At 40.1% G+C, this 24,710-nt stretch overlaps 1 protein-coding gene across 1 annotated transcript; it reads left to right on the forward strand.

Moving 5' to 3' along the window:
- The first annotated feature begins 160 nt into the window (after window positions 1-160).
- Window positions 161-23,984, forward strand: LOC120531800 (glucose-6-phosphatase 2-like). The gene is made up of 5 exons (XM_039757550.1): window positions 161-614; window positions 4,310-4,419; window positions 9,727-9,826; window positions 21,324-21,439; window positions 22,470-23,984. The coding sequence occupies exons 1-5, from the start codon at window positions 397-399 to the stop codon at window positions 22,979-22,981; spliced, it is 1,056 nt and encodes a 351-aa protein (XP_039613484.1). The 5' UTR covers window positions 161-396; the 3' UTR covers window positions 22,982-23,984.
- The last annotated feature ends 726 nt before the right edge of the window (window positions 23,985-24,710 follow it).

Consider the following 24,710-nt stretch of genomic DNA (forward strand, 5'->3'; position numbering starts at 1 on the left):
TTGAAATGAGTTGATGAGTATTTGCTGGACTGCTTGAGCACCAGGCGCTCTGCATGGTGTACAATGTGTAATGAGTAACTAAGAAAGGAAATGAATTGTGAAAATTTCTGGTAAACAATGTGAAAGCAAAGAAAAGCTGCTGCTGCAGTCATGTGTTGTCATCAGTAGAGATACGACATGTCAGCATGTTTGGAGGGGCAGGAGTGGATGACAAGTGAAGGATCCCAGTAGGTGAAAGTGATAAAGCTGGCAAGGCAACTCGACCGTGCAGAGGCTCTCAAGAAGGCTCGCTATAAAAGGACACTCGGCATCCAAAGTATCGCCACTCAAGGACTTGCCCACAGCTCACACCGAGGCCTTGACACATGGGAAGAATCTGATTAAACAAGAGACGCCATGGATTTTGTGCACAGCAATGGGGTGCTGGTCATTCAACATCTGCAAAAAAACTACAGGGACTACCAAAGCTTTCTACACTTCATGTCTTCCATCGGTGATCCCCGGAATATCTTCTTAGTTTATTTTCCGCTCTGGTTTCCACTTAGTCATGTCGTTGGCACAAAGATAATTTGGGTGGCTGTTATTGGTGACTTTGCAAACCTTATTTTTAAATGGTAAGTAGTGTATTCTGTATAAGTATAATGAATCAAGTTACTGGGCATACTGAAGTCTCTCTTCTAGTCAACTACATGTTAGTGATGGATTGGAAAGGAGGGAACACCAGTATTGAGGGAAGCTGCATCTCCCCCAACAGATGGGGTACACAGTGGCTTCACTCTGAAGTTAGTGACTGTTACATCTTATATCTCATATCCCATAGCTTGAAACATCTGATATCTTGCTGAAGACAATAGATTGAAATTTAGAAAATGTCAAAATATACAAATGTAGCTCTTTTCATTTATTCATTGCTGAACCTGCTGGTTCTACTACAGTGCCATAGGGTCCAAGCCAATCCCATCAGCAAACAGAAAGAGCCAACTCTGGGTGGGAGACCAGTCCATGGCAAGAAATATGCACTTCTGCTCACATACTGACATGCTCACTCACACACATCCACACTGGCACAATGGATAAAAGGACACTCCACACAGTCTAAGCCAAGGCACTCCCACTGCCACATTCACAGTACATGGCACGTTACTATAACAACACTCTCAAGCCTATATCCCTGAGGACCCGCTGCCACCTATGCCCAAAGAGTCCATGGTGGACTTTGACACATGAACCTGCTCACATTCAACACCCACTTAGGGCACACTCAGACAATACCCATGCAAGCCATGGCAGGGAGTGCTAATATCTGCACCTACACAGTCCTTGGCAGAGCAGTCCTCCACCAGTTCAGTCCATGGCAGATCACTAATAAACTCATACCCCTCAGTCCATGCCAGCTCACCCACATGGTCCTTGAAAGGACAGTTGCAGGCACAACCATGTCAATACTACAAATGTCATAATGAAGTATGCTAAATGGGACTTTAGAAAAGCACACTGACTAGTAGAGAGCAGGCATTTTCTGCATCCCATATCAGGGACCTCTTACACAAGTGTTGCTTTGCATTGTATTTTTACTTGCTTTGTAAAACCACTTCAATAATGTTTATTGTTAAAGGTGCTACAGTATATACTAGGGGAGACCCAGAGAGCCATAGTGGCTGCAGGTAGTCATTCTAAGCCTTTTCTTAATTAGTGACCAGTTTTCGCTGGTAATTAACTTCTTTTCCCTTTATTAAATTGGCTTACTATTTAAGATTCTGACACCTTAATTGTTTCTTTTTTCTGTAATTATCAGCCAAACAATAATGAGATGCAAAACAAGTTTATATATATATATATATATATATATATATATATATATATATATATATATATATATATATATATATATATATATATATATATAAAAGAAAAATAATATCGACAGTTTTAGAAATGTCAGCTCTGGCATAAAATAAAATGGTTGGGATGAAATTGGTTTTAATATTAGAACCCCACTTAGCTAGTTGTCTTTTGGCTCAGTTCACATGTCATTTTTGTTTAGCTGCCATTTAACGAAAAAGGAAGCACATTTGCTGAATGAATCTTAAAAAAAGGAATGCAATTAAAATGAAGGGAAAGTAAGTCCATTCACAGCAAAAACTTGTCATTGATTAAGAAAAGGGCTGGAAGGAAACCCTGCAACCACTGCGTCCCTCCAGGACCAGAGTTGGACACCATTGCTATATACATCAAAATGGCATTTTTCATTGATTGATTAACCTCTTTTGTTTATGCCAGAAAAGTTTATCATCACCAGGTAACATAACTGTGAGTTTGCCAATGAAGATACTGGGTTTGGATGTTTTAGACTTCGAATTTCCTATTTCTTCAACTATTTTTAGCTAAGTCAGAAGTTTTTTTCTGTCTATTAAGTCTTTCCAGTTTGTATTTGAATGGGAGTTTGTTAGTTTGCCATCATATCTATCTATCTATCTATCTATCTATCTATCTATCTATCTATCTATCTATCTATCTATCTATCTATCTATCTATCTATCTATCTATCTATCTATCTATCTATCTATCTATCTATCTATCTATCTGTTTACTGATAGTGGAAGGACCGGGGAGAGCGCTTATTCAGGACATCTCTGCCAGAACACTAGAAGGCCACCCCTCTGACTTGCAATGGGGTCTTGAGCATAGAAGTTCAACCCTATTGGGGCACATGGCCACCACCAGGGGGCACCTGAACATTTGCTGAGACATGTTTGGCAGCACTTCTGCCACATCCAGAAGTGTTGCCGGAAGAAGATTGTTGGACACCTGGAGTGCTTCTGTGTGTCCTGTAACAACAACAACATTTATTTAAATAGCACATTTTCATACAAACAGTAGCTCAAAGTGCTTTACATATTAAAGAATAGAAAAACGAAAGACACAATTATAAAACAAAATAAATCAACATTAATTAACATAGAATAAGAGTAAGGTTCAATGGCCAGGGGGGACAGAAAAAATAAAAAAACTCCAGACGGCTGGAGAAAAAATAAAATCTGTAGGGATTCCAGACCATGAGACCGCCCAGTCCCCTCTGGGCATTCTACCTAACATAAATGAAACAGTCCGCTTTGGATTTAGGATTCTCACGGAAGGGCTTGATGATGATGATGGTCACGTAGACTTCTGCCTTTTAATCCGTCCATCATTGTTGGAGCATCATGAAGCTTTGAGTAGGTGGTGGTGGCGCAGGAAAAAGAGACAGAAAAGAGAGTAGGGGTCAGTACCGATTTTAGAGCCACCATGAATAGTTATTTTGAGGAAATTGAACATACAGAGTATCAGGATTAAGTTAAATTAAGATTAAAATGAAGTTATAAAAAGGCCATGTTAAAGTAATGTGTTTTCAGCAGTGTTTTAAAGTGCTCTACTGTATCAGCCTGGCGAATTCCTATTGGCAGGCTATTCCAGATTTTAGGTGCATAGCAGCAGAAGGCCGCCTGCCTCACCACTTCTTTTAAGTTTTGTTCTTGGAATTCTAAGGAGACACTCATTTGAAGATCTGAGGTTACGATTTGGAATATAAGGTGTCAGACATTCCGATATATAAGATGGGGCGAGATTATTTAAGGCTTTATAAACCATAAGCAGAATTTTAAAGTCAATTCTGAAAGACACAGGTAACCAGTGTAGTGACATTAAAACTGGAGAAATGTGTTTGGATTTTCTTTTCCTAGTTAGGATTCTAGCAGCTGCATTCTGCACTAGTTGCAAACGATTTATATCTTTTTTGGGTAGTCCTGAGAGGAGTGCGTTGCAGTAATCTAGTCGACTGAAAACAAACGCGTGAACTAATTTCTCAGCATCTTTCAGTGATATAAGCGGTCTAACTTTACTTATGTTGTATATGTATATAAAAGGAGCCAGTCACCGCTACTTGGAGAGAGAGAGTCAGGTTCAAGTGGATGAAACTTGCCGGGAGAGGAGTGGAGGTGGAGAAAGAGAGAAGGGAAAGAGAAAAGAAAAGGACTGGGCTTTGGTGCTTTCCTTATTTGTGTTGTGCTGCCTTGGGGAGCGAGAGGAAAGCACTTCCCCATGGAAATAAAAGTGTGTTGTGTCTCTGCCAGTCTATGTTTGGTTGGCATGGCTGGAGCACCCCCAGGTTTCCAAACTATCTATCTATCTATCTATCTATCTATCTATCTATCTATCTATCTATCTATCTATCTATCTATCTATCTATCTATCTATCTATCTATCTATCTATCTGTCTATCTATCTATCTGTCTCACAAATTCATAATCCTTTTTTTTCTTTTTTTAAACAGGATATTATTTGGTCATCGTCCATACTGGTGGGTGCAAGAAACGCAGTTCTATCAAAACAGCTCCCATCCACATCTTGAACAGTTTCCTATCACCTGTGAGACTGGACCAGGTAGAGTGAGCCTTTTTGTACCCTTTGGTAACTAAAGATAGCTGTCCACATCAGTCAGTCCATCATTTTGTAACCCACTTAGTCCTGAACGTAGTCATGGCGGTCTGCTGGAGCCTCTACCAGTTAGCAAAGGGTGCAAGGCAGGAACAAACACTGGAGAGGGTGCCAGTCCATCACAGGGTGAACACATACACACACACACACAAACCACAGCCACACACTGTCACAGCAAATTGCTGATCTTCTGTAAAATGGTGCATAGGCAGTTAAAGAGAAGGTCTTTCTCATTCCTGATTTAATTAAATGTTTATTTTATCAAGTCTATCTATGTATTATTCCATGATTATATTCAATTTATTGTTAAGGAGATCCTCATTCTCATCAGATTAAACATTTTCATTGGTCATCACTACAAAGGACATGGAGTAATTAACAAATTGAAAAATATCAGACTTGGGTGGAGTACGCCTTTAAGAGTGTGGAGGTTAGGAGCAGGTCATTTTGGGAGTAAAGCAAACCATGTGTATTAGCTACGTTCATCTTTTTCTGCTATCCGTCATCATGTTCTTCAGCAGCAGCAGCAGGAGCATGGTGTGAGTCAATGTTGTCAGCTATTTAAGTAATTCAATGTTTAGTCAATAATTTCCCTCATCTATATATATATATAAATTAATTGCATCAGTTGTCTCCCACACAAATACTCACTAACCATTAAGACTCGAACCTTGACCTTAGTCTTAACTTAAAACATTATGACATGAAACACACAGATGAAGCAAAATATGTGGCCAGCGGCAAACTTGCATGAAGTTGTCAGGGTTTGCATCTTTTCTATGGCAAACTGCATAGGGAAACTGATTGAGAAGGTGACATGACAGAACGAAAAAGAACAGCAGTGACACATCTGCTGAGCACGAGGCAAACTGCAGAAGATTACGTAATAGGAAGAAAAAGAATGGCAGCTCCGTCATCCACTGCCCGTCAAGTACATGTAGCACAGCAACCTTAATGGGACATGTCTGCTGAGCATGAATCAAATTGAGGCAGTTCTGTCCTCTCCAAAGTTAGGGGTTTGTGTCTTCATTACTGCAAACTGCACAGGAAAACTGATCAAGTGAGGTGACATGGCTGCTGAGTGTGAAGCAAATTACTGAAGCCGATTCTTCCTGTCCTTTTGACTGCTCCAATTTAGGCGTCTCCATCTATCCCTGTCTTTTACATAATATTCTGCCACACCAACTGCCTTAATGTCCTCCCTCACCACATCTATAAAACTCCTCTTTGGTCTTCCTCCTTGCCACTTGGCTGTCAGTTCCATCCTCCACATTCTTTTGCAGATGTACCCCTCGTCTCTCCTCTGCCCATGCCCAAACCATCTCAATCTAGCCTCTCTCTCTGTCACCATACTGTCATGCCTGTGTTGTCCCTCTAATATACACATTCCTAATCCTGTCTACTTTCCTTACTCCAAGCGAAAATCATAGCATCTTCACTTCCAGCTCTTCCTCCTGTCTTTTTGTCAGTGCCACCATCTCCAAATCATACAGCATCGTTTGTCTCCCCAATTACTTGGTAGTAAGAAGAAAACTGACAGCTCTGTCATCTGCTGCTTGTCAGGTAAGTGGAGCACAGCAACCAGCTGAAACTCCTGCACTACTTGCACTGACACCTTGGTCATCGGAGGACCAAAGGGCCACTTGGTTTTTAGTCGTACCTTAAAATTATGGAACTTCAAGTGGTATGCAAAATAACACATGGCAATTAGGGGATCCCATGACTACTCAGTGTTGGAAGAGCAGTAAAATCATACTCTTGTACTATGAAATATGCAATAAATCATCTCTAGAAAATGCAGTTACTTAGGATATGCATACCTTAAGTAGATGAATCAGAGACAAAAGCCCTGACACTTTTCATTGTTCAAGCATCAAGCATTGCATCTACTTTTTGTGACACATGTGCAACGAAACATTGTGTGTTGAAGACCACCACAGCTCCGCTCTAATCTTTTGCTTCTAATGAGAGTCAACTACGTACTTCCTGCTGTTTGTCCTGAGCTCACTTCTGGGAAGAAAAATCCTCTTGGTAGCTCAGACTAAAAATGGGGGTCAGGCTTTTACAGTTCAAAAATACTTCAAATGCTCATAAATGCTCTTCAAGGAACAGGATAGCTATAAACTACTGACTTGGTAAGACTAAAACAAAATAATGTTCCTTAAATTTAAAGAATTTATTGAAAACCAAAACTAATTGTCCAAAGCTCCCTAAGTGAACCAACAGAAAATGGCACATCTCCCTGCCTACAGAAAAGATGTATAATGAGTGCCTAGAGGGGACTGGGTGGTCTCATGGTCTGGAATCCCTACAGATTTTATTTTTCTCTCCAGCCGTCTGGAGTTTTTTTTTTTGTTTTTTCTGTCCACCCTGGCCATCGGACCTTACTCTTATTCTATGTTAATTAATGTTGACTTATTTTATTTTCCTTGCTGTGTCTTTTATTTTTCAATTCTTCATTATGTAAAGCACTTTGAGCTACATTTTTTGAATGAAAATGTGCTATATAAATAAATGTTGTTGATGCCTACATTTATAATATAGACCGTATAGTTATACCACACTGCCCACTTGAACATCACATAAAGGGATCATTTTCCTGCAGATCATCTAATGTGGTCTACCTAATTCTCTGCATGAAATGTCCTGGCACTATGTGGGAGAAACTGGACAAACACTCCACTAGAGAATGAATTTACACAGGCTACACATTAAACGTGGCAACACAGATGTTCCTGTAGCGGCCCACTTCAACAGCCATGGACCCTGCGAGAGGGACTTTAAAGTCACAGTGCTTATGGACAACTTCAAAACACAGCAAGAGAGAAAAGAATGGGAAGTTAAGCTCATGTTAAAATTTAATACATTACAACATGGCTTGAGTACTAAGGTGTTGTACAGTGTTATCCATTATGAATGTAGAGAAAAGCCAAGCAAAATGTCATCTTTTATTGGATAACTAGCAGACCTGGCGCGCTTCGCTGCACGTTTCACCGGCTAGTTTCAGCAGCGGATCGTGGTTTTTCCAATCTAGACGTCCTGTCTTTTTCAGATTCTTTTAACCGGCTAGTTTCGGCAGCCAATCGTCCTTTTCCCAATCTAGAAATCCTGTCTCCTTTAGATTCGTTTAACCGCCTGAATTTGGCAGCGAATCGTTTTTTTTCTAACGCAGAAGTCGTTTCTTGTTGAGATTTGTTTAATCGCCTGGTTTTGGCAGCCAAGCACTTTTTTTCCAACCAAGAAGACCTCTCTTGAGATCCGTTTAATGGCCTCGTTGATTGCATGTCTTCCAGTGTAGTTTCAATGCCCATTTCTTGCACAGAGTCTTCTCCCCTTTTATGAGTGACTGTGTAAGTACTGCGTGTACTAAACAGTAAATTAGTAAAGGAGAAAGGACTAAACACTAAGGAAAAAGAACGGCTGGGGAGCTCAGCTCGGAGCAAAATGAAGTGAATGGGAAGGGAGATGATCACGTGACTCCCCCACCCGCCTTAACTCTCAATCCCTCCACAAACACACAAACACAGTCTCTCGGATCCCAACTCTCCTTTATATATATAGACTAAAAAGATTACAATATGCAAGCTTTTGAGGCAACTCAGGTACATCTTGCCTGATGAAGGGGCCTGAGTTGCCTCGAAAGCTTGCATATTGTAATCTTTTTAGTTAGCTAATAAAAGGTGTTGTTTTTTTTGGCTTTTCTCAACATGGCTTGAATAAAGACAAGAGTTTTATGGCCATGTATGAGGACTGTTTGCATCTCTCAGAATGACACAGACTACCTGTCTACAGACCCATATTGTTTTGAAAAACTCATCACAAACTTCTAAAGACTTTGTTGGACAGTTATCTTATCCACAGATCTTGACCATACATTGTTCTTCTCTCTCTTGTTAATATAACCCTAGCCTGAATGAATCTATACATTTTTGACATTTAAGGTTTCTCATTTAAAGATTTATCAATGTTGTTTCTTGTCCTAGTGTGTGTATATGAACACAGGAAACTCCAATTTCTGTATTACATCTTGCCTGAAGAAGGGGCCTGAGTTGCCTCGAAAGCTTGCATATTGTAATCTTTTTAGCTAGCCAATGAAAGGTGTCATTTTGTTTGACTTCTCACTACATTCATAATGGCTAACACGGTACAACACCCTAGTATCTGGAGTTTTTTTTTTTGTTTTTTCTGTCCTCCCTGGCCATCGGACCTTACTCTTATTCTATGTTAATTAGTGTTGTCTTATTTTAATTCTTATTTTGTCTTTTTTTTTCTCTTTTCTTCATCATGTAAAGTGCTTTGAGCTACATTATTTGTAAGAAAATGAGCTATATAATTAAATGTTGTTGTTGTTGTAGTAGTACTATTTGAAAACCAAAAGAAATCATAAAAAATGCAAGTCAAGTGAAACTTCAAAAATAAGGCAAAATGGAATGCCTGAAAAAGGCAACCGTAAAGCAAACAAGTCCAGTCTGCAATCCAAAGACTGAATCCAAATGACAAAGCAAAAAACAACAAGAGAAAGTGTAAGAAATGCTCGTAACTCTCAATGACCCTATGAAAAACCATACCCTCAATCTGAATACGGGTTTTAAATGTTTTGTTTTTCTTTTGTGGCCAGCAGGTGGCGCACCATGTCCACAAACCTGACACAGACAGATGCAGGTTCAAGTTCTTTCACACACACAGGCATTTATTCCAGTGGGAAACGCTTTCAATTGTTTCCCACAGCACAGAACAGTACAAAAGCATAATAAGCACAATAAGTACACTGCAATGTCTTCTTTTTCTTTCTCTTTCTGTCTCTGTCTCCATCTCTGTCCTTCCACCTCCACTCTTCCTCTGGCAAGCTTCGTCCCTCTTCCTCCCAATGCAGGCTCCCTGAATGAAGTGAGGTTGTTCCTTTTATGTTGTACCTAGAAGCACTCCAGGTGGCTATTAGCATAATCCAGAAGTATTCCCGGGTGTGATAGAATCCCAAAAAAATAGGGCTTGCCAATTCCTGCAGGACCCCCTGGTAGCACCTCTGGAACTCATAAGTGCAGAGCCCACAAAACTCCAAGTCCCAGTGTGCCCTATGGGAATTTGGGGTGCTGTAGCAACCCAGCGGGACTACCACCTAGTGCTCCAGTGGAGATAGTGTCCTGTGTCTGTTTCCTTCCCCGTTTCTTCAACTTTTGAAGCATCCTGGTTGGGTAAGGGTCTGGCAGTCCACCACACTTTGTTAGAACTCATGAATTCTGCTTTACCTTTCAGGCAGCCCCTCCGGACATGCCATGTGTTCTTCCTGTGTCTGGTATCTAATGGTGACCTCAGCTCTTCGCTACAAGGACAATCCACCAAACCGACTCTATTGGTAAGAACTGTTTAGGTGACCTTATCTCTTCAAACCAGTAACTATATAAACATTTTGTAGAACTTTAATTATTTGTTGTTGTTAAATGATCTGTCACTGAAAGCGTCATGGATGTCTCTTTAAGATGACGTTCACCCAGCAGTACAGTGAGCCAGTACTCACCAGTACTCTGTATCAGCAGCTCTAAATTTTGCTCTTTTGAGTATTGGCTGTTTTTCTTTGTCTACTGGAAGTGTATGAAGTCACCACTATGTGATGGCTGGCATTTCTATGCTATATTCTTCAGAATATTGTCACTTTTTTCTTCTTATACAATCCTGCCTGAAGAAGGGGCCTGAGTTGCCTCAAACGCTTGCATATTGTAATCTTTTTAGTTAGCCAATAAAAGGTGTCATTTTGCTTGGCTTTTCTCTACATTCATAATGGCTAACACGGTACAACACCCTAGTTCTTCTCATACCAGCAATTCTTAAAACCAAATGATAAAATTATACCAGAGGAGATGAAATGCCACTATCTCAAGGAACAGTACATTGGAAACGTAGGCCTCACTAAAATTCATTACCCAGAATGCACTAAGTTATGCAGGTTGGCTCACTTTTTTGTTACTGTGTTTTTCTCGCTGCTCTCCTATCTTGCTGGTGACAAGAGAGGCAATAATGTCTCATAATAGCCTGATTACAAAAGGGCAACAAGAGAATGAGAGCTGAGGTAGAAGAAAGTGCCAAAAATGAGTGAAAATACTCTGAAACTCCAACTGGCATCAGCAGACGAGCGCCTGTCTAATCAGCACTACCAGCAAAGAGCCTGCTGAAGGAGCTAATGATAACAACAATATCAGTGCTGGAGAATGGTCAGACTGCTGGTCAAAGGAGGAAATGCTGTACTTTCATTAACAGAAAAGAACAGCTAGTAACTGAAGGAAAAAAGCTGGGGTGCAATCAAGTTTGATCCAACCATACAAGAGGGTGGTAATTAGATTTTTGAGTAATTGGAATTTGTGCACATTTATTACAGAAATAATGTTGGGAGTGTTAGATGTATCTCCTGGCATTTTTATTCAGTCCTGGCTCCATATAGAAAGAGTAAAGGGAACATTTGAAATATTCAATGTGTGGCATGGTGTGATATTCATAGTTTATGGTTAACTTTAATTGTCATTCGAAACACATGTAGCTGTCACTCAGCCCAATTATGTGCAAGGAAAGAAAAAATAAATAACAACAGAGAATCACCAATATACAGTACATACTGTACATACTGTCATCGTTCAACCAGGGATCCTCCCCTGACAGGGATTCAAAGTCTTGTTTCATTTCGTTTTACTTTTTCATAAATCGAGAAAGTATAGGAATCATGAAAAAATTTGACCTCGAGATTTCGATGAATCTTGACATTTTAGACCTTCCGAGTCTGAAAATACCATTTTTAAAATTATGTCTGTCTGTGTGTAAACACGATAACTCGAAAACACTTTGACCTCAGTCAGTGAGATTGTGTACACCTACTTTATATTAAAAATAAGGAATCCTATCAACTTTTGGGCCACTTCCAGAAGCCAGAAGTGGTACTTTAACCGAATACTTTGCAGATTTTCAAGTAAACTATGGTTATAATAAACAGATACTGTAGATGATTCAAATTTTGTATAGATATTTATAATGATAACAAGCAAAATTACTCCACCATAATCTATGTCCCCATCATGTTCCTGGTAATACACTTAATGTTTTAATATTTTTTTTTATTTCCGCCATCGTTATCATAATTAAATGTAACTAAATGAAGTTTAACCTAAAGCAATTTATTGTAACAAATATTATATAATAATAACACTTTTTCTATGTTTTTAGGTGACTATAACTCTTTTTGCTTTGTGCATAATCTAGGTAATGCATATGTAATCATGAAAAAATTCCACCACCAAGTGCGAAAATATAATTTTAATATAAAGTTTGATTATAAATAGAGATAAATGATTGTGTATCGATATTATCATTAGTTATGAAGAGAAACAAAGACATATGATATTTGAGAAATATTGCGCAACTGGAAGAGGTTCGGATGACCTTTTCCTCTATCTCAGTATACAAAAAAGTCGAGGGGAGCACACTCCCGATTTTCTTTGTTCATTTTTGTGCCATTTATTTATGTTAGTGTTGCTGTTGTTGATTATATGCATTATTGTTTGTTTGTGATCTCGTCTATAAGCTGCCTGTGTTACATTCTATGTGTTTTGTGGTTGGCCTCCAAAGAGGCAGGGCCACCAGTCAATCTCTGCCAGGAAGTGCCCTCTGCCCTGTAAATCCAGAGTGCATTCCAAAGTTCTTGCTGGCTCATTTTGAATATGCTTGAGAGTTTTGGTGAGTTATGTGTTACTACTGTGCTTATTGTACTAGGGTGTTGTACCGTGTTAGCCATTATGAATGTAGAGATCTTTCCTGAAGAAGGGGCCTGAGTTGCCTTGAAAGTTTGCATACTGTAATCCTTTTAGTTAGCCAATAAAAGGTGCCATTGTGCTTAGCTATTCTCTACTGTGCTTATTGTAAAGTATTGTATTTTTAACTGGTGTGCTCTCTCTTTTGACCACTCTTTGGATTGTTGTTTTGGGATTTGGTTTTCATTAGATTGCCTTATTGTTTAAGGTAACTGTATTTTGCCTTTTGTGCTCCACAGAGCTTTATTCTTTTTTCAAGCATCTTTGTGGAAATAAACCTTTAATTTTAATAAAACTTCTGTGTTGCCCTTATGTCTAGCAGGGGTTTGGCTGCATACCTCCCTCTAGTGACTATTTTTGGAAGTCAATCAGTCAGCCATTCTCCAGCCCGCTATATCCTAACACAGGGGTCTGCTGGAGCCAATCCCAGGCAGCACAGGGCGAAAGACAGAAAACAAAACCCGGGCAGGGTGCCAGCCCACCGCAGGGCACACACACACATGCACACACACCAAGCACACACTAGGGACAATTTTGGATTCCCAATGCACCTAAGCTGCATGTCTTTGGACTGTGGGAGGAAACAGGAGCATCCAGAGGAAACCCACGCAGACATGGGGCGAACATGCAAACTGCACACAGGGAGTACCCGGGAAGGGAGGCAGCAGAGCTACCACTGTGCCACTGTACTGCCCTTTTTGGAATTTAGAACATTAGAACATACATTAGAACACTCTAGACGAGAACAGGCCATTCAGCCCAACAAAGCTCGCCAGTCCTATCCACTTGTTTCCTCCAAGAAAACATCAAGTCGAGTTATGAAAGTCCCTAATTTCTTACTGTCTACCACACTACTTGGTAGCTTATTCCAAGTGTCTATCGTTCTTTGTGTAAAGAAAAACTTCCTAATGTTTGTGCGAAATTTACCCTTAACAAGTTTCCAACTGTGTCCCCGTGTTCTTGATGAGCTCATTTTAAAATACAAGTCTCGATCCACTGTACTAATTTCCTTCATAATTTTAAACACTTCAATCATGTCACCTCTTAATCTTCTTTTGTTTAAACTGTGAAGGCTCAGCTCTTTTAATCTTTCCTCATAATTCAACCCCTGTAGACCTGGAATCAGCCTAGTCGCTCTTCTCTGGACCTTTTCTTGTGCTGCTATGTCCTTTTGTAGCCTGGAGACCAAAACTGCACACAGTACTCAAGATGAGGCCTCACCAGTGCATTATAAAGGTTGAGCATAACCTCCTTGGACTTGTACTCCACAGATCGTGCTATATAACCTAACATTCTGTTAGCCTTCTTAATGGCTTCTGAACACTGTTTGGAAGTTGATAGCTTGGAGTCCACTATGACTCCTAAATCCTTCTCATAAGGTGTACTCTCGATTTTCGACGCCCATTGTGTATTCAAACCTAATATTTTTACTTCCTATGTGTAATACTTTACATTTACTGACATTAAATTTCATCTGCCACAAATCTGCCCAAGCCTGTATGCTATCCAAGTCCTTCTGTAATGATATAACGGATTCCAAATTATCTGCTAATCCACCTATCTTGGTATCATCTGCAAACTTAACCAGCTTGTTACTTATATTCCTATCTAAATCATTTATATATATTAAAAATAGCAGCCGCCCTAGCACTGACCCCTGTGGAACACCACTCTTAACATCGGCCAGTTCTGATGAGGTTCCTCGCACCATCACCCTCTGCTTCCTGTGTCTGAGCCAATTCTGCACCCATCTAAAAACATCACCCTGAACTCCCACTTCTTTTAACTTGATGCCCAACCTCTCATGTGGCACCTTATCAAATGCTTTCTGAAAGTCCAGATAAATAATATCATAAGCTCCACTTTGATCGTATCCTTTTGTTGCCTCCTCATAGAATTCCAACATGTTAGTAAAACACGACCTCCCCCTTCTGAACCCATGCTGACTGTTCAGAATAACTCCTGTCCTTGTCATGTGTTGCTCAATCTTATCCTTAATAATTCCTTCCATTAATTTTCCTGTGATGCTTGTTAAGCTTACTGGCCTATAGTTGCTTGGATCTGCCCTGTCACCCTTTTTATATAATGGGATGATATTTGCCATTTTCCAGTCCTTTGGAATCTCTCCAGTGCACAGTGACTTCCTAAAAATATGTGTCAAGGGTTTATATATGTACTCACTAGCCTCCTTAAGAACACGAGGATAAATATTATCTGGGCCTGGTGATTTGTTTGATTTCATCTTATTTAATCTGAGCAGCACTTCTCCCTCTACAATTTCCAAATCCCTCAGTACCTCCTTAGTAGTTGCGTTTACCTCTGGAGGTTATCCACTTGCTCACTTGTAAACACCTCAGAAAAATGTAAGTTTAGGGCATCTGCTATTTCATTGTCTGTATCTTTTAATTCCCTTTACTATTCCTGATGAACTTGACCTCCTCCTTAACTGTTCTTTTACTACTAAAATACTGAAAGAATCTCTTGGGGTCTTCTTTGCCTTATCTGCTATATTCCTCTCCAACTGTCTTTTAGCCTCTCTGATATCCTTCTTAATGGTTGCCCTCATGTTCTCATACGCTACGTTCTCTTTGCAGTCATTAGTCTTATATGCCTTATACAGCAGTTTTTCCTTTGCAACTTCTTTTTAAATCTTTATTAATCCATCGTGGAGTTTTTTAGTTTCCTATTACTTCCAAATTTAGGTATGTATCTGTCCTGCATTACATGTAAAACATTTTAAACCTGTTCCACTGCTCCTCGACTGTCTCCACATTTAAAAGCTTATCCCAGTCTATCCTACTTAGACTTTGTCGCATCTGCTCAAAATTAGCCCTACTAAAGTTCAACTTAACAATTTTAGTCTTTGCATCTGTACTCTTACAAAATACTGAGAATTGTATTACATTATGGTCACTTGACCCTAGTGGTTCAATCACCTCTACACCCTCAATTCTATCCTGATTATTACAGAATACTAAATCCAGACAGGCTTCACCCCTTGTTGGTGCTTTAACATGCTGTGTTAAAAACAGTCGCTGATTACTTCTAAAAACTCCTGCTCTTGTGCTCCTCCATCTGTAAGGTTATCCCAGTTAATATTTGGATAATTAAAGTCCCCCATGACTATAATATCCCCTGTAAACTTGCCTTTTGATATTACTAAAAGATGTGTGTTGAAATTACTGTCTGAATTGGGTGGTCTATAACACACTCCTAAAATGAGACCTTTTCCCTAATATTTTCCAGGCAAGCCACATGTCCTCACTAAGATGGGGCTCATCATCCAACTGAAGATGACTTACATTTAATTCCTGTTTGGCATAAACAGCAACCCCACCTCCTTTTCTGTTCTGTCTATCCTTCCTAAAAATGTGTATCCCTCTATGTTACACTCATCCCCATCTTTGTTATTTAGCCAGGTTTCCGTTATTGCTATAATATCATAATTATGCTCTGCTACATACAACTCCAACTCACTTACCTTATTTTTGATACTTCTAGCATTAAGGCAAGCTATTTTTAATGTGTTAATCCTTCTATCTTTACGTGTTTGCTTAAAATTTACATTACTATGCATTTTTATTTCTACACCATTGTTTGTTCTTCCATGTATAGATCTAAATCTGGCCTGTCCTAAACTCCCTGCCCCCCCATTCCCTAGTTTAAACAATCCTCGACTAGCCTACACATACGCCTCCCCAATACATTGGTGCCCCTCCGGTTCAGATGTAACCCGTCACGGCGGAACAGGTCCCATCTGTTCCAAAAGGAATCCCAATGCCCCATAAACCTATACCCTTCTACCCTGCACCAAGATTTGAGCCAGCGTTAAGCCTTCTAATCTCCTCAATCTTACCTGGACTGGCGTGGCACAGGCAGAACTTGGAGAAGACTACCTTGTCAGTTCTGCTCCTCAGCTTGGTACCTAACTCTTTGAATTTGGATTTCAGAACTGACACACTACCCTTATGTACGTCATTTGTTCCAACATGGAAAATGACAACTGGATCCACCCTCGCTCTGGCCAAGAGCCTATCCACCCTTTCAGCAAGGTCTCCCACCTGTGCACCCAGAAGGCAACACACCGTGCGAGACTCCCTCTCTCTGGAGCACACCTGCGCTTCAATCCCCTAATGATTGAGTCCCCAACTATCACTACCTCTCTCTTTTTGGGAACTGGTTTTGAGGTGGCCCGTTGGGGCTCCTCAACCCTGCCTACCACCTCAGAATTATCAGAGTCACCGTCCAGCTCCGCCAGGACATAACGGTTAGACACTTCTAATTCTGGGGTTGATGCCCCCGGACAGTGTGCACCCTTTACCTTACGCCTTGTGACCATGACCCACCTATTCCTACCTGTCTGGTCTGGAATATTACTTCAATCACTCTAGATATGAAGACAAAATACAGAAAGTTAAAAGCAACGTGGTATTTATTAAAGAGCAATAATACCAGTAGAGAAAAGCATCAAAGGAAAATGTGGATATATAGTCTTTAGAAAAAGCTTTCGAAAAGTCAAAGATGAATGTCCCAGGGTGACATTGAACTAGCACTTGAAGTTGTTCATAAGATGCTTTGCCAACAATTTGTCGGGGCCCTCTCCTGATCTTGCTCTCGCCCTTTTCTGAGGTTGCTTTGACCTTTTCCTCCGTTGCTTTGTTCTCTTTGTTTAGTCCGTCATATATATTTTAAAATGCTACGGGAGTTTCGCAAGATGTGATTGCTACATGCACCTGATTGTTTGTCTGTCAATATAATGAATGCAGATGAGACTGACACACTTCTTGGTTCAGAGTTCTGGGTCAACATGTGATTTATTTATTTTAATAACAACAACAACATTTATTTTTATAGCACATTTTCATACAAATAATGTAGCTCAAAGTGCTTTACATGATGAAGAAAGAGAAAAAAAGACAAAATAAATAAGAAAATAGAACACTAATTAACATAGAATAAAAGTAAGGTCCAATGGCCAGGATGGACAGAAAAAACAAAACAAAAACTCCAGACAGCTAGAGAAAAAAAATATGTAGGGGTTCCTGAGGCCACGAGACCACCCAGCCCCCTCTAGGCATGCTACCTAACTTACTCTAAATGACCTCAATCAGTCCTCATTGTATTCAGGGTTCATATGGAAGAACTTGATGATGATGGTCATGTGGACTTCTGGCCTTCAATCCATCAAAGTAGGGACATCACAGTGCTTTGATCAGGTGGTGGTGGCACAGATCGCCACCACAGAAAACCCGAAAAAGAACAGAAGAGAAAGTAGGGGTTAATATGGATTACAGAGCCACCAGGAATGAGAATAATAATTAAATTCATATACAGAATATCAGGGTTAAACTAAAATGAAGATGTGAGAAAGCCATGTTACAGTAATTTGTTTTCAGCAGGTTTTTAAAGTGCTCCACCGTATTAACCTGGCAAATTTCTATCAGTAAGCTATTCCAGATTTTAGGTGCATAACAGCAGAAGGCCACCTTACCACTTCTTTTAAGTTTAGCTCTTGGAATTCTAAGCAGACACTCATTTGAAGGTATAAGATTACGATTTGGGGTGTAAGGTGAGAGGCATTATGAAATACAGGATGGAGCAGATTATTTAAGGCTTTATAAACCATAAGCAGTATTTTAAAGTCAATTCTGAATGACACAGGTAACTAATATAGTGACATCAAAACTGGAGAAATGTGCTTGGATTTTCTTTTCCTAGTCTTTCCTACTCTTTGCAATGGATTGATGTCTTTTTTGGGTGGTCCTGAGAGGAGTGTGTTACAGTAATCTAGCCAACTGAAAACTAAAGTGTGAACTAATTTCTAAGCATCTTACAATGTTATTAGAGGTCTAACTTTTGCTTTATTTCTTAAGTGAAAAATTCTGTCCTAGTAATCTGATTAATATGTGATTTAAAATTCAGGTCAGAATCAATAGTTACCCCTACTTTCTTTACCTCTGTCTTGATTTTTAAGCCTAATGGATCAAGTTTATTTCTATTACCCTCATTATATCCATTTTTGCCAATCACTAAGATTTCTAATTTCTCCTTATTTAGTTTGAGAAAATTACTACTCATCCATTCAGAAACACAAGTGAGTCTGTCAGTGAATCAAGAGAGTCGGGATCATCAGGCGCTATTGATAAATATAGTGTTGTGTTCTCAGCATAGCTGTAGTTGCTCACGTTATGCCCCGAGATAATCTGACCTAATGGAAGCATGTAGATCGAAAAGAGCAGCGGACCCAGGAAAGATCATGTGTCTTTGAAGTATAATTACCACAACTAACAAAGAATTTTCTCGCCTTATTTTCCAAAGGTTCCTGGAACAAACTCAAAACCTGGGTCCTCATGTTTGGCCCTGGGGTCTCATTGCTAACATTTTGCATAGAATCAAATATGAGAATATGCATGTGCCAAAAACAGTAAAATGCATATGCCAAAAAAATCTGATTTATAATACCTGGGATATATAAATTTCTATTAAATTTAGCCTTTAAATATCACAATCATCTGCTAAATGTGCACAAGTGAATGCTCCACAAATCCTGCCTAGTTACCACCCTGAAACAACCATATATGGAGAATGCTAATCATACTTATTACATATGGAGAGAAGGGAGAAAATTAACATTTGAAAAATCTGTAATGTAATAAATCAGCATGAAAAGCAACATTGTAACAATGCACGGAACGAACCAACACACAATCGTTCCATGACTGAAAACTGGCGGACCGCCATTGCGCCCTGCCTGCTCATGTGCCCACTTCCAACTCGTCACTTGAGTTGTTGTGATCTTTGCACAGTCCACATATACCTGTGACTCACGTAGACTTTTCATTGCTCTGTGCGGTTTTGGCTGCTTCTCTATGTATAATCCACCGAGACACCTGACCATGGTAGTAGCGCGAATTGCTGTATGCAGCGTGTAAAACAGTTTGCTATGGTGCACGCAGTCGTGCGTCGTAACCGAAAACTCGGTTTTTAAAGACTACTTACTTCATTGTGTTTTAACCTCAGTTGTAAAGGATTGTTTTAAGGATCCCATGGGATACCCCTAGCAGTTTTACACACTCCATATGTCGACTTACCTCCGCAAGAAACATGCCTCTATGAACAGTCGACGTGGCTCGGAGGTGCATGTGGCCTCTACGACAGATGAATATAAATGACGCAGTTTTTTCTGTGTCGTCGTGTCCGAGTTGGTGGGCGTGGCTCTGCGAGTTGTCGTCGTATCCAATGGTCTTGGAGTTGGTGGGCTTGGCTCCTTCCTGCGTGCGCCATAGGTGTCTTACTTGTCGGCGGCTTAGTGAATCCACGCCCCTTTCCGGCATGCTTTCCATTTGTGTCTTGCCTTAGTGAATTATATATATAGATATTAAATGCATAAGCAATATGGAAGCAGCAATGTTGAATGTGGATAAAGTACATCTTCACAAAATTAGGATTCATTGACAACTTTATGAAAACAAAACAAGCCCTAGGCATTAGAAATCAATCACAAATCGATTCATCCAAATAGCAGGCAGGTCCATTATTTTCAAACAGGAACATAATCTTGTACATCTTTTATTAGAATTCTTCAGCCATGAGAAATTCTGTCATCAGATTAGAAAGCCCAACACAAACTCAACTGTGGAATGCCCAGGAGGTGGTGGGTGGCTATTAGCTGACGTCTCCAGTGGCCCTATTCTTATATAGGGACCTAATTCTACCTATCATATCATCATGTCATGGAATGTCAAAACCTATCTAAACCCTATAATGGATAAAGAAGGTTCATAAAATAGACGCTACCTTTCAGTTATTTTTGGGTGTTCATTCTATGTTGACTTTAAGGACGGCCACCAGGATGTCACTTTCCTTCACTAGATCTGTTTCTAGATTAGTGTCGGGATTCACAAACCATAACTAATCAGGGAACACAGAGGCTGGGGCCTATCCTTTCAGCAATGAGCACAAGGCAGGAGACAGCCCAGCAATGGGCAGCAGTCCGTCACATACATAGAGATCATTTGGGCCTACTGAAGAAAACACTCTCACAAATATACTGAGAGCATGTGGACTCCACACAGTCAACTGGAGGGCTCCTGCAGCACTGGGCACAAGGCAGCCCCAAGCATTGTGCTAGTCCATGGCTGATCCCACTCACTCACCAACCACATTTGCAATCACTCAGCCATTTTGGAATTGCTAGTTAACCTAACCTGTCCATTCTTGGTAATGTGTGAGCAAGTCCAGAGCAGATGCCAGTCCATCACCAGACCATTTAGGAGTTGTAATGAAGGACAACAAGACTGAAAATAGACAGGGGCTGCCACATTATCCTTTGGGTGGGAGGAAATACCCTTTAGTTTAGTAAGTAAGCTGCCATTTACTGACTTTGAGGGCCTGGATTTGCGGCCAGCCTCTTCATGCAAGAGCATTGATTTCTTGACAAAGACGGGTGAAAATAAAGAAAAATGCCTTGTTTGGTACAAAGCAGTGTTTTCCTCACATGTTTTTTGGCCACCCTTATGAACTGGATAGCTGGTGATGTGCTTTCTGGGTTCTTGTACAGTCAGCTTTCCTGGTCAGATGATTTAGTTGATAGATATCCAACAAACTGTTGTTCACAACCAAGTGTACCTGCATTTATTTGTTCTGTCCCATTGTAAAGGGGGTTTACCTGTTCACTTAATTTCTTACCTTTCATTTAAGCGACATGCCTGCCTTTACAGCTGTCAGTAATGGAATTTCAGTTACATGAGAAACCAGGAAGCTAGGAATCCAATGCCTATCAATTATAGATTGATAAGACTTTACAAGTCTACGCAGTCACAGTCATGTGGTGAAATTGGTGAGCTGTGTGGCCTACATCCTCCTGAACATTTGTGGTCTAAAGTACACTTCCTGCACCGAGACAGACTCAGCCAGTCATGACCCAACCAAGAAGCAATTTGGAATCATGTATGGATAGAAGGGCTGCCACCTTAATAAAAATGTCCTGTTAATTTAAGACGAGTAATAAGCATGTTACAATGCAGCAGCTCACCACCGCTATCTTTTTTTCACATTTAGGGTCACATGGTCAGTTCTGTGGACCGCTTTTTGGGTCATTCAGATCAGCGTTTGCATCTCCAGAATCTTCATTGCCACTCATTTTCCTCATCAAGTTGTCCTTGGTGTATTTGCAGGTATAGTAAATATTTACTCGTAGTAAATGTGAAATAAAATATGTAGGCTTCTAGTACTGGAAAATCATTTGAATTTGCAGATATCTATAACTGCCGTTAACTAGCTTTGATATTTTGATAAATAGAGAGTGACCAATGAGAGAGTGAGAGATATAGATTAATAGATATTAAAGGCACTATATAACAAGTAAAGAGGGTTTTTTAAGAAACCAGGTGTCTGCCTTAACTGTGTTACTCACCTTATCCCAGTTTTGTGTGTGTATAAACACACTCATTGTCTCTCTGTCTCTGTTAGATGAGGTGCTTGGGCTGTTATCTTGTCCAGATGCTGTCAGAGTGTGCAGCTTTTTGGAGGGTGGAAGGTTACAGAAAGCCGCAATTAAAAAAGCCCTAGGACAGAGCTGTAGCGGTCCTGCTGTTGTGTGCCAGGGTGTTTTTTTATAACGTTTAAAGTAATATTATATTGATACAATAAACCAATCATTGTTTAACTAAGGGATTTATCCAACACTTGCTAGAAAGTTCTGGAGACAAAGAATCTTTTCAGTGTTTCTCCTGGCAGACCAACACAGCATAATAGTGAAAAAATCAGAAATGTATAAAAAAGTGAAAGGCAAGTAATGCAACATAATAATAATAATTAGAAAAAAAAAAAAAAGAATTTTTTCATTTAGAGATTATGAGTGCAAAGACCACAGAGATCTTTGATTATTGATTAAACTTCAAAGCTGTCTACAACAAAGAGGCCTTTTTGTACAAGATTCTTTTAAACAGAGCAATGTCTTCAAGCCTCCATGTGACAATTGTAAGTGTAAAAAACTTCCCAGTGTTATATTCCATTCAAACTAGTGTGGTGCTAAGGTGTCACCCACTGCCCGGCTGCACTCGGGTCCTAATTTGGAACTCTGAGGTGGTTCGTCATGTGTTGGGTGTGGCAACGTGCTGTATCAGTGCATGCTCCTAACCTCCTTCTCCTCCTCCTCCTCATTGTACGTGTTGTCACTCAGATAAATTTCTTTTCTTTCCATAGGCATGCTGGTGGCCGAAGTTTTTCAACACATGCCCTGCATTCAAACTGCCAATCTGCAAGTCTATTTGAAAATCAGCCTGTTGCTCCTCAGCACTGCACTCTCATTCTACCTGACCTTAAAAATGATCAACGTTGATCTCTTATGGTCAGTCCCCAAAGCCAGGAAGTGGTGTGCCAACCCAGAGTGGGTCCACCTGGACAGCAGCCCGTTTGCGGGGCTAGTGAGGAACCTGGGGGTTCTTTTCGGCTTGGGCCTCGGAATAAACTCCCAGATGTTTACCCAGAGCTGCAAAGGCAAGAATAGCTGTAAGACTGGCTTCAAAGTGGCATGCATGGCAGGAACGTTGGCTGCCTTGCAACTCTACGAGTTTGTGACAATCCCCACGCAGGCAGAATTTCTCTTTTATGTGCTGACTTTCTGCAAAAGCTCAGTGGTTCCACTGACAGTCGTGGCCTTCATCCCTTATATCATTAATTTACTGATGGGGAGCCAGGAAGAGAAATCCAAATAAGCTCAGCATATAGGTGGCATTTTGTGAAGCACTTTGCCAGTTTTTCTCAGCATGTGTAAATTAGCAAGCGAGACTTGACATATGCTTTACGATTCCTTTATGTGTTCATTTTATTTCCATGTTTGCTAGATGAGCCTCCTTGGGCAAAAGAGACTTTTTTCCTGTGTCTTCTAAAGATTTCAGATGCAACTGGCACAACGCACATAAGTCAATAACATTGATGCTTGGAACTCTGATGTAAGGAGTTCTATGGAATCGATTTTTTAAACATAAGATCTGTATTGGGCTGACAAGAACATGAATATCAACCAAAATAGATCAGGTTAAGATAAAACTTTAAATAAGAAACAGGATGTGGAAAAAAGAAGCCCTAGGGGATAGTAGAACACCTCTTATATGGTAAAACTGGAACCAAATAGTAAGGCTCAGCAATGCCACTGGGGGAAAATGGAACCCCAAAAGGAAAAAAAATATTTCCCCAGGATGTTTGAAGACAGCTTACCCAAAAAGGAGCTGGGGTGTCTGACAATTTAGTTAGCGTGAGTGAGAGGCAAGAGACCACACATCCAATGGGGCAGTTTGAGGTGTCTCCTCATGGTAGAAACTATGTTGTCTTCTGTAGATAGAGGGTGAAGCTATAGGTGGTGGTATAAGACTTGGATACACAGGAGAAAGAACAAGCAGCTTGGCAGATCAAGTGTAAAGGTCCACTGGGGGTCACTAGGGGGCATTCCAGTTTAAACTTGGGGTTTAAGTGACTTAATGGGAGAAGATTCTGAATGCGGGTCATTGGCAAGAAGGGGAGGCCACAAATATGTATGAAAAGGCAGCATGTACTTGAGGTGGGCAAGTGGGTACGCCAACCAACCTGGCTGAGCAGGACAAAGGCACTACTGGAGCAATACAATATAAATTGTCTTTAATGCTTCCTTTGTTACTTTGAGTTTTTCCTTTGTTCTTCCCTCTTTTTGTGTCTTTACAAATAAATACACTTGTTTTGAGATGTGTGGCTTCCTTGGCATTATTCTGGGTGTCGAGAGACATTCCCCTTAGATTCTATCTTCACATCATTAATCTGGAATTCGTAACAGCCATGCATTAAAATGGTGGTTGCATAAATATTTAAGCAGAGTGTGGCATGGCACTACGTAACTTTCAAATTTACTACTGGGCAGCAAATATATACCTGATAAAATCTTATAAATTGGTGAACATTCATGAATTTACAACAGCCTGGTTTGCAAAGGAAAACAAAACCTGTTCTAAACCTTCTTTGTATTTACTGCTTTGTCCGCCATTCATTACTATCGTCAATTTACCACCAATCACTTAAAGAATGGAATGCAGGACACAACCCAAGGTAGAGGAGCTTTTATTTGTTGCTCCTATACAAGATAACTACCTTGTCAGACCTCCTCAGTGTTTAATTTAAAGAAAACATTAAGGATTAGGACGCATTCCGATCTTTATATAGACAATTTATTTACATCTTATGAACAATTATGCTTCAGGGTTAACTTTCCAGCTACACTTATTTTTTCCTATAACCAACTTTCCATATCTCACATCTAAATCTATAAGATAGGCTGTACTCTTGATGAAGATTCAGACGGCATTTCAACCAACTATAAAAATATTTCAAAGAATCTACTCTTCAATGATCCTAGGGAATGGTGAGAATAGGACCTTTCAATCAGAAACTTAAAAAAGAGTGGAACTCGGGCATCCA

Source organism: Polypterus senegalus, chromosome 6 (genome assembly GCF_016835505.1).
Source record: "Polypterus senegalus isolate Bchr_013 chromosome 6, ASM1683550v1, whole genome shotgun sequence".
Classification (NCBI taxonomy): Eukaryota; Metazoa; Chordata; class Cladistia; order Polypteriformes; family Polypteridae; genus Polypterus; species Polypterus senegalus.

What these genes read in the sequence shown, in the direction of transcription:
- LOC120531800 (XM_039757550.1), top strand. Translation starts at nt 397, where the DNA reads ATGGATTTTGTGCACAGCAATGGGGTGCTGGTCATTCAACATCTGCAA. An exon ending in GCAAACCTTATTTTTAAATG is followed by an intron (nt 615 to 4,309) that starts GTAAGTAGTGTA and finishes TTTTTTAAACAG; the next exon opens with GATATTATTTGGTCATCGTC. An exon ending in CACCTGTGAGACTGGACCAG is followed by an intron (nt 4,420 to 9,726) that starts GTAGAGTGAGCC and finishes TTTACCTTTCAG; the next exon opens with GCAGCCCCTCCGGACATGCC.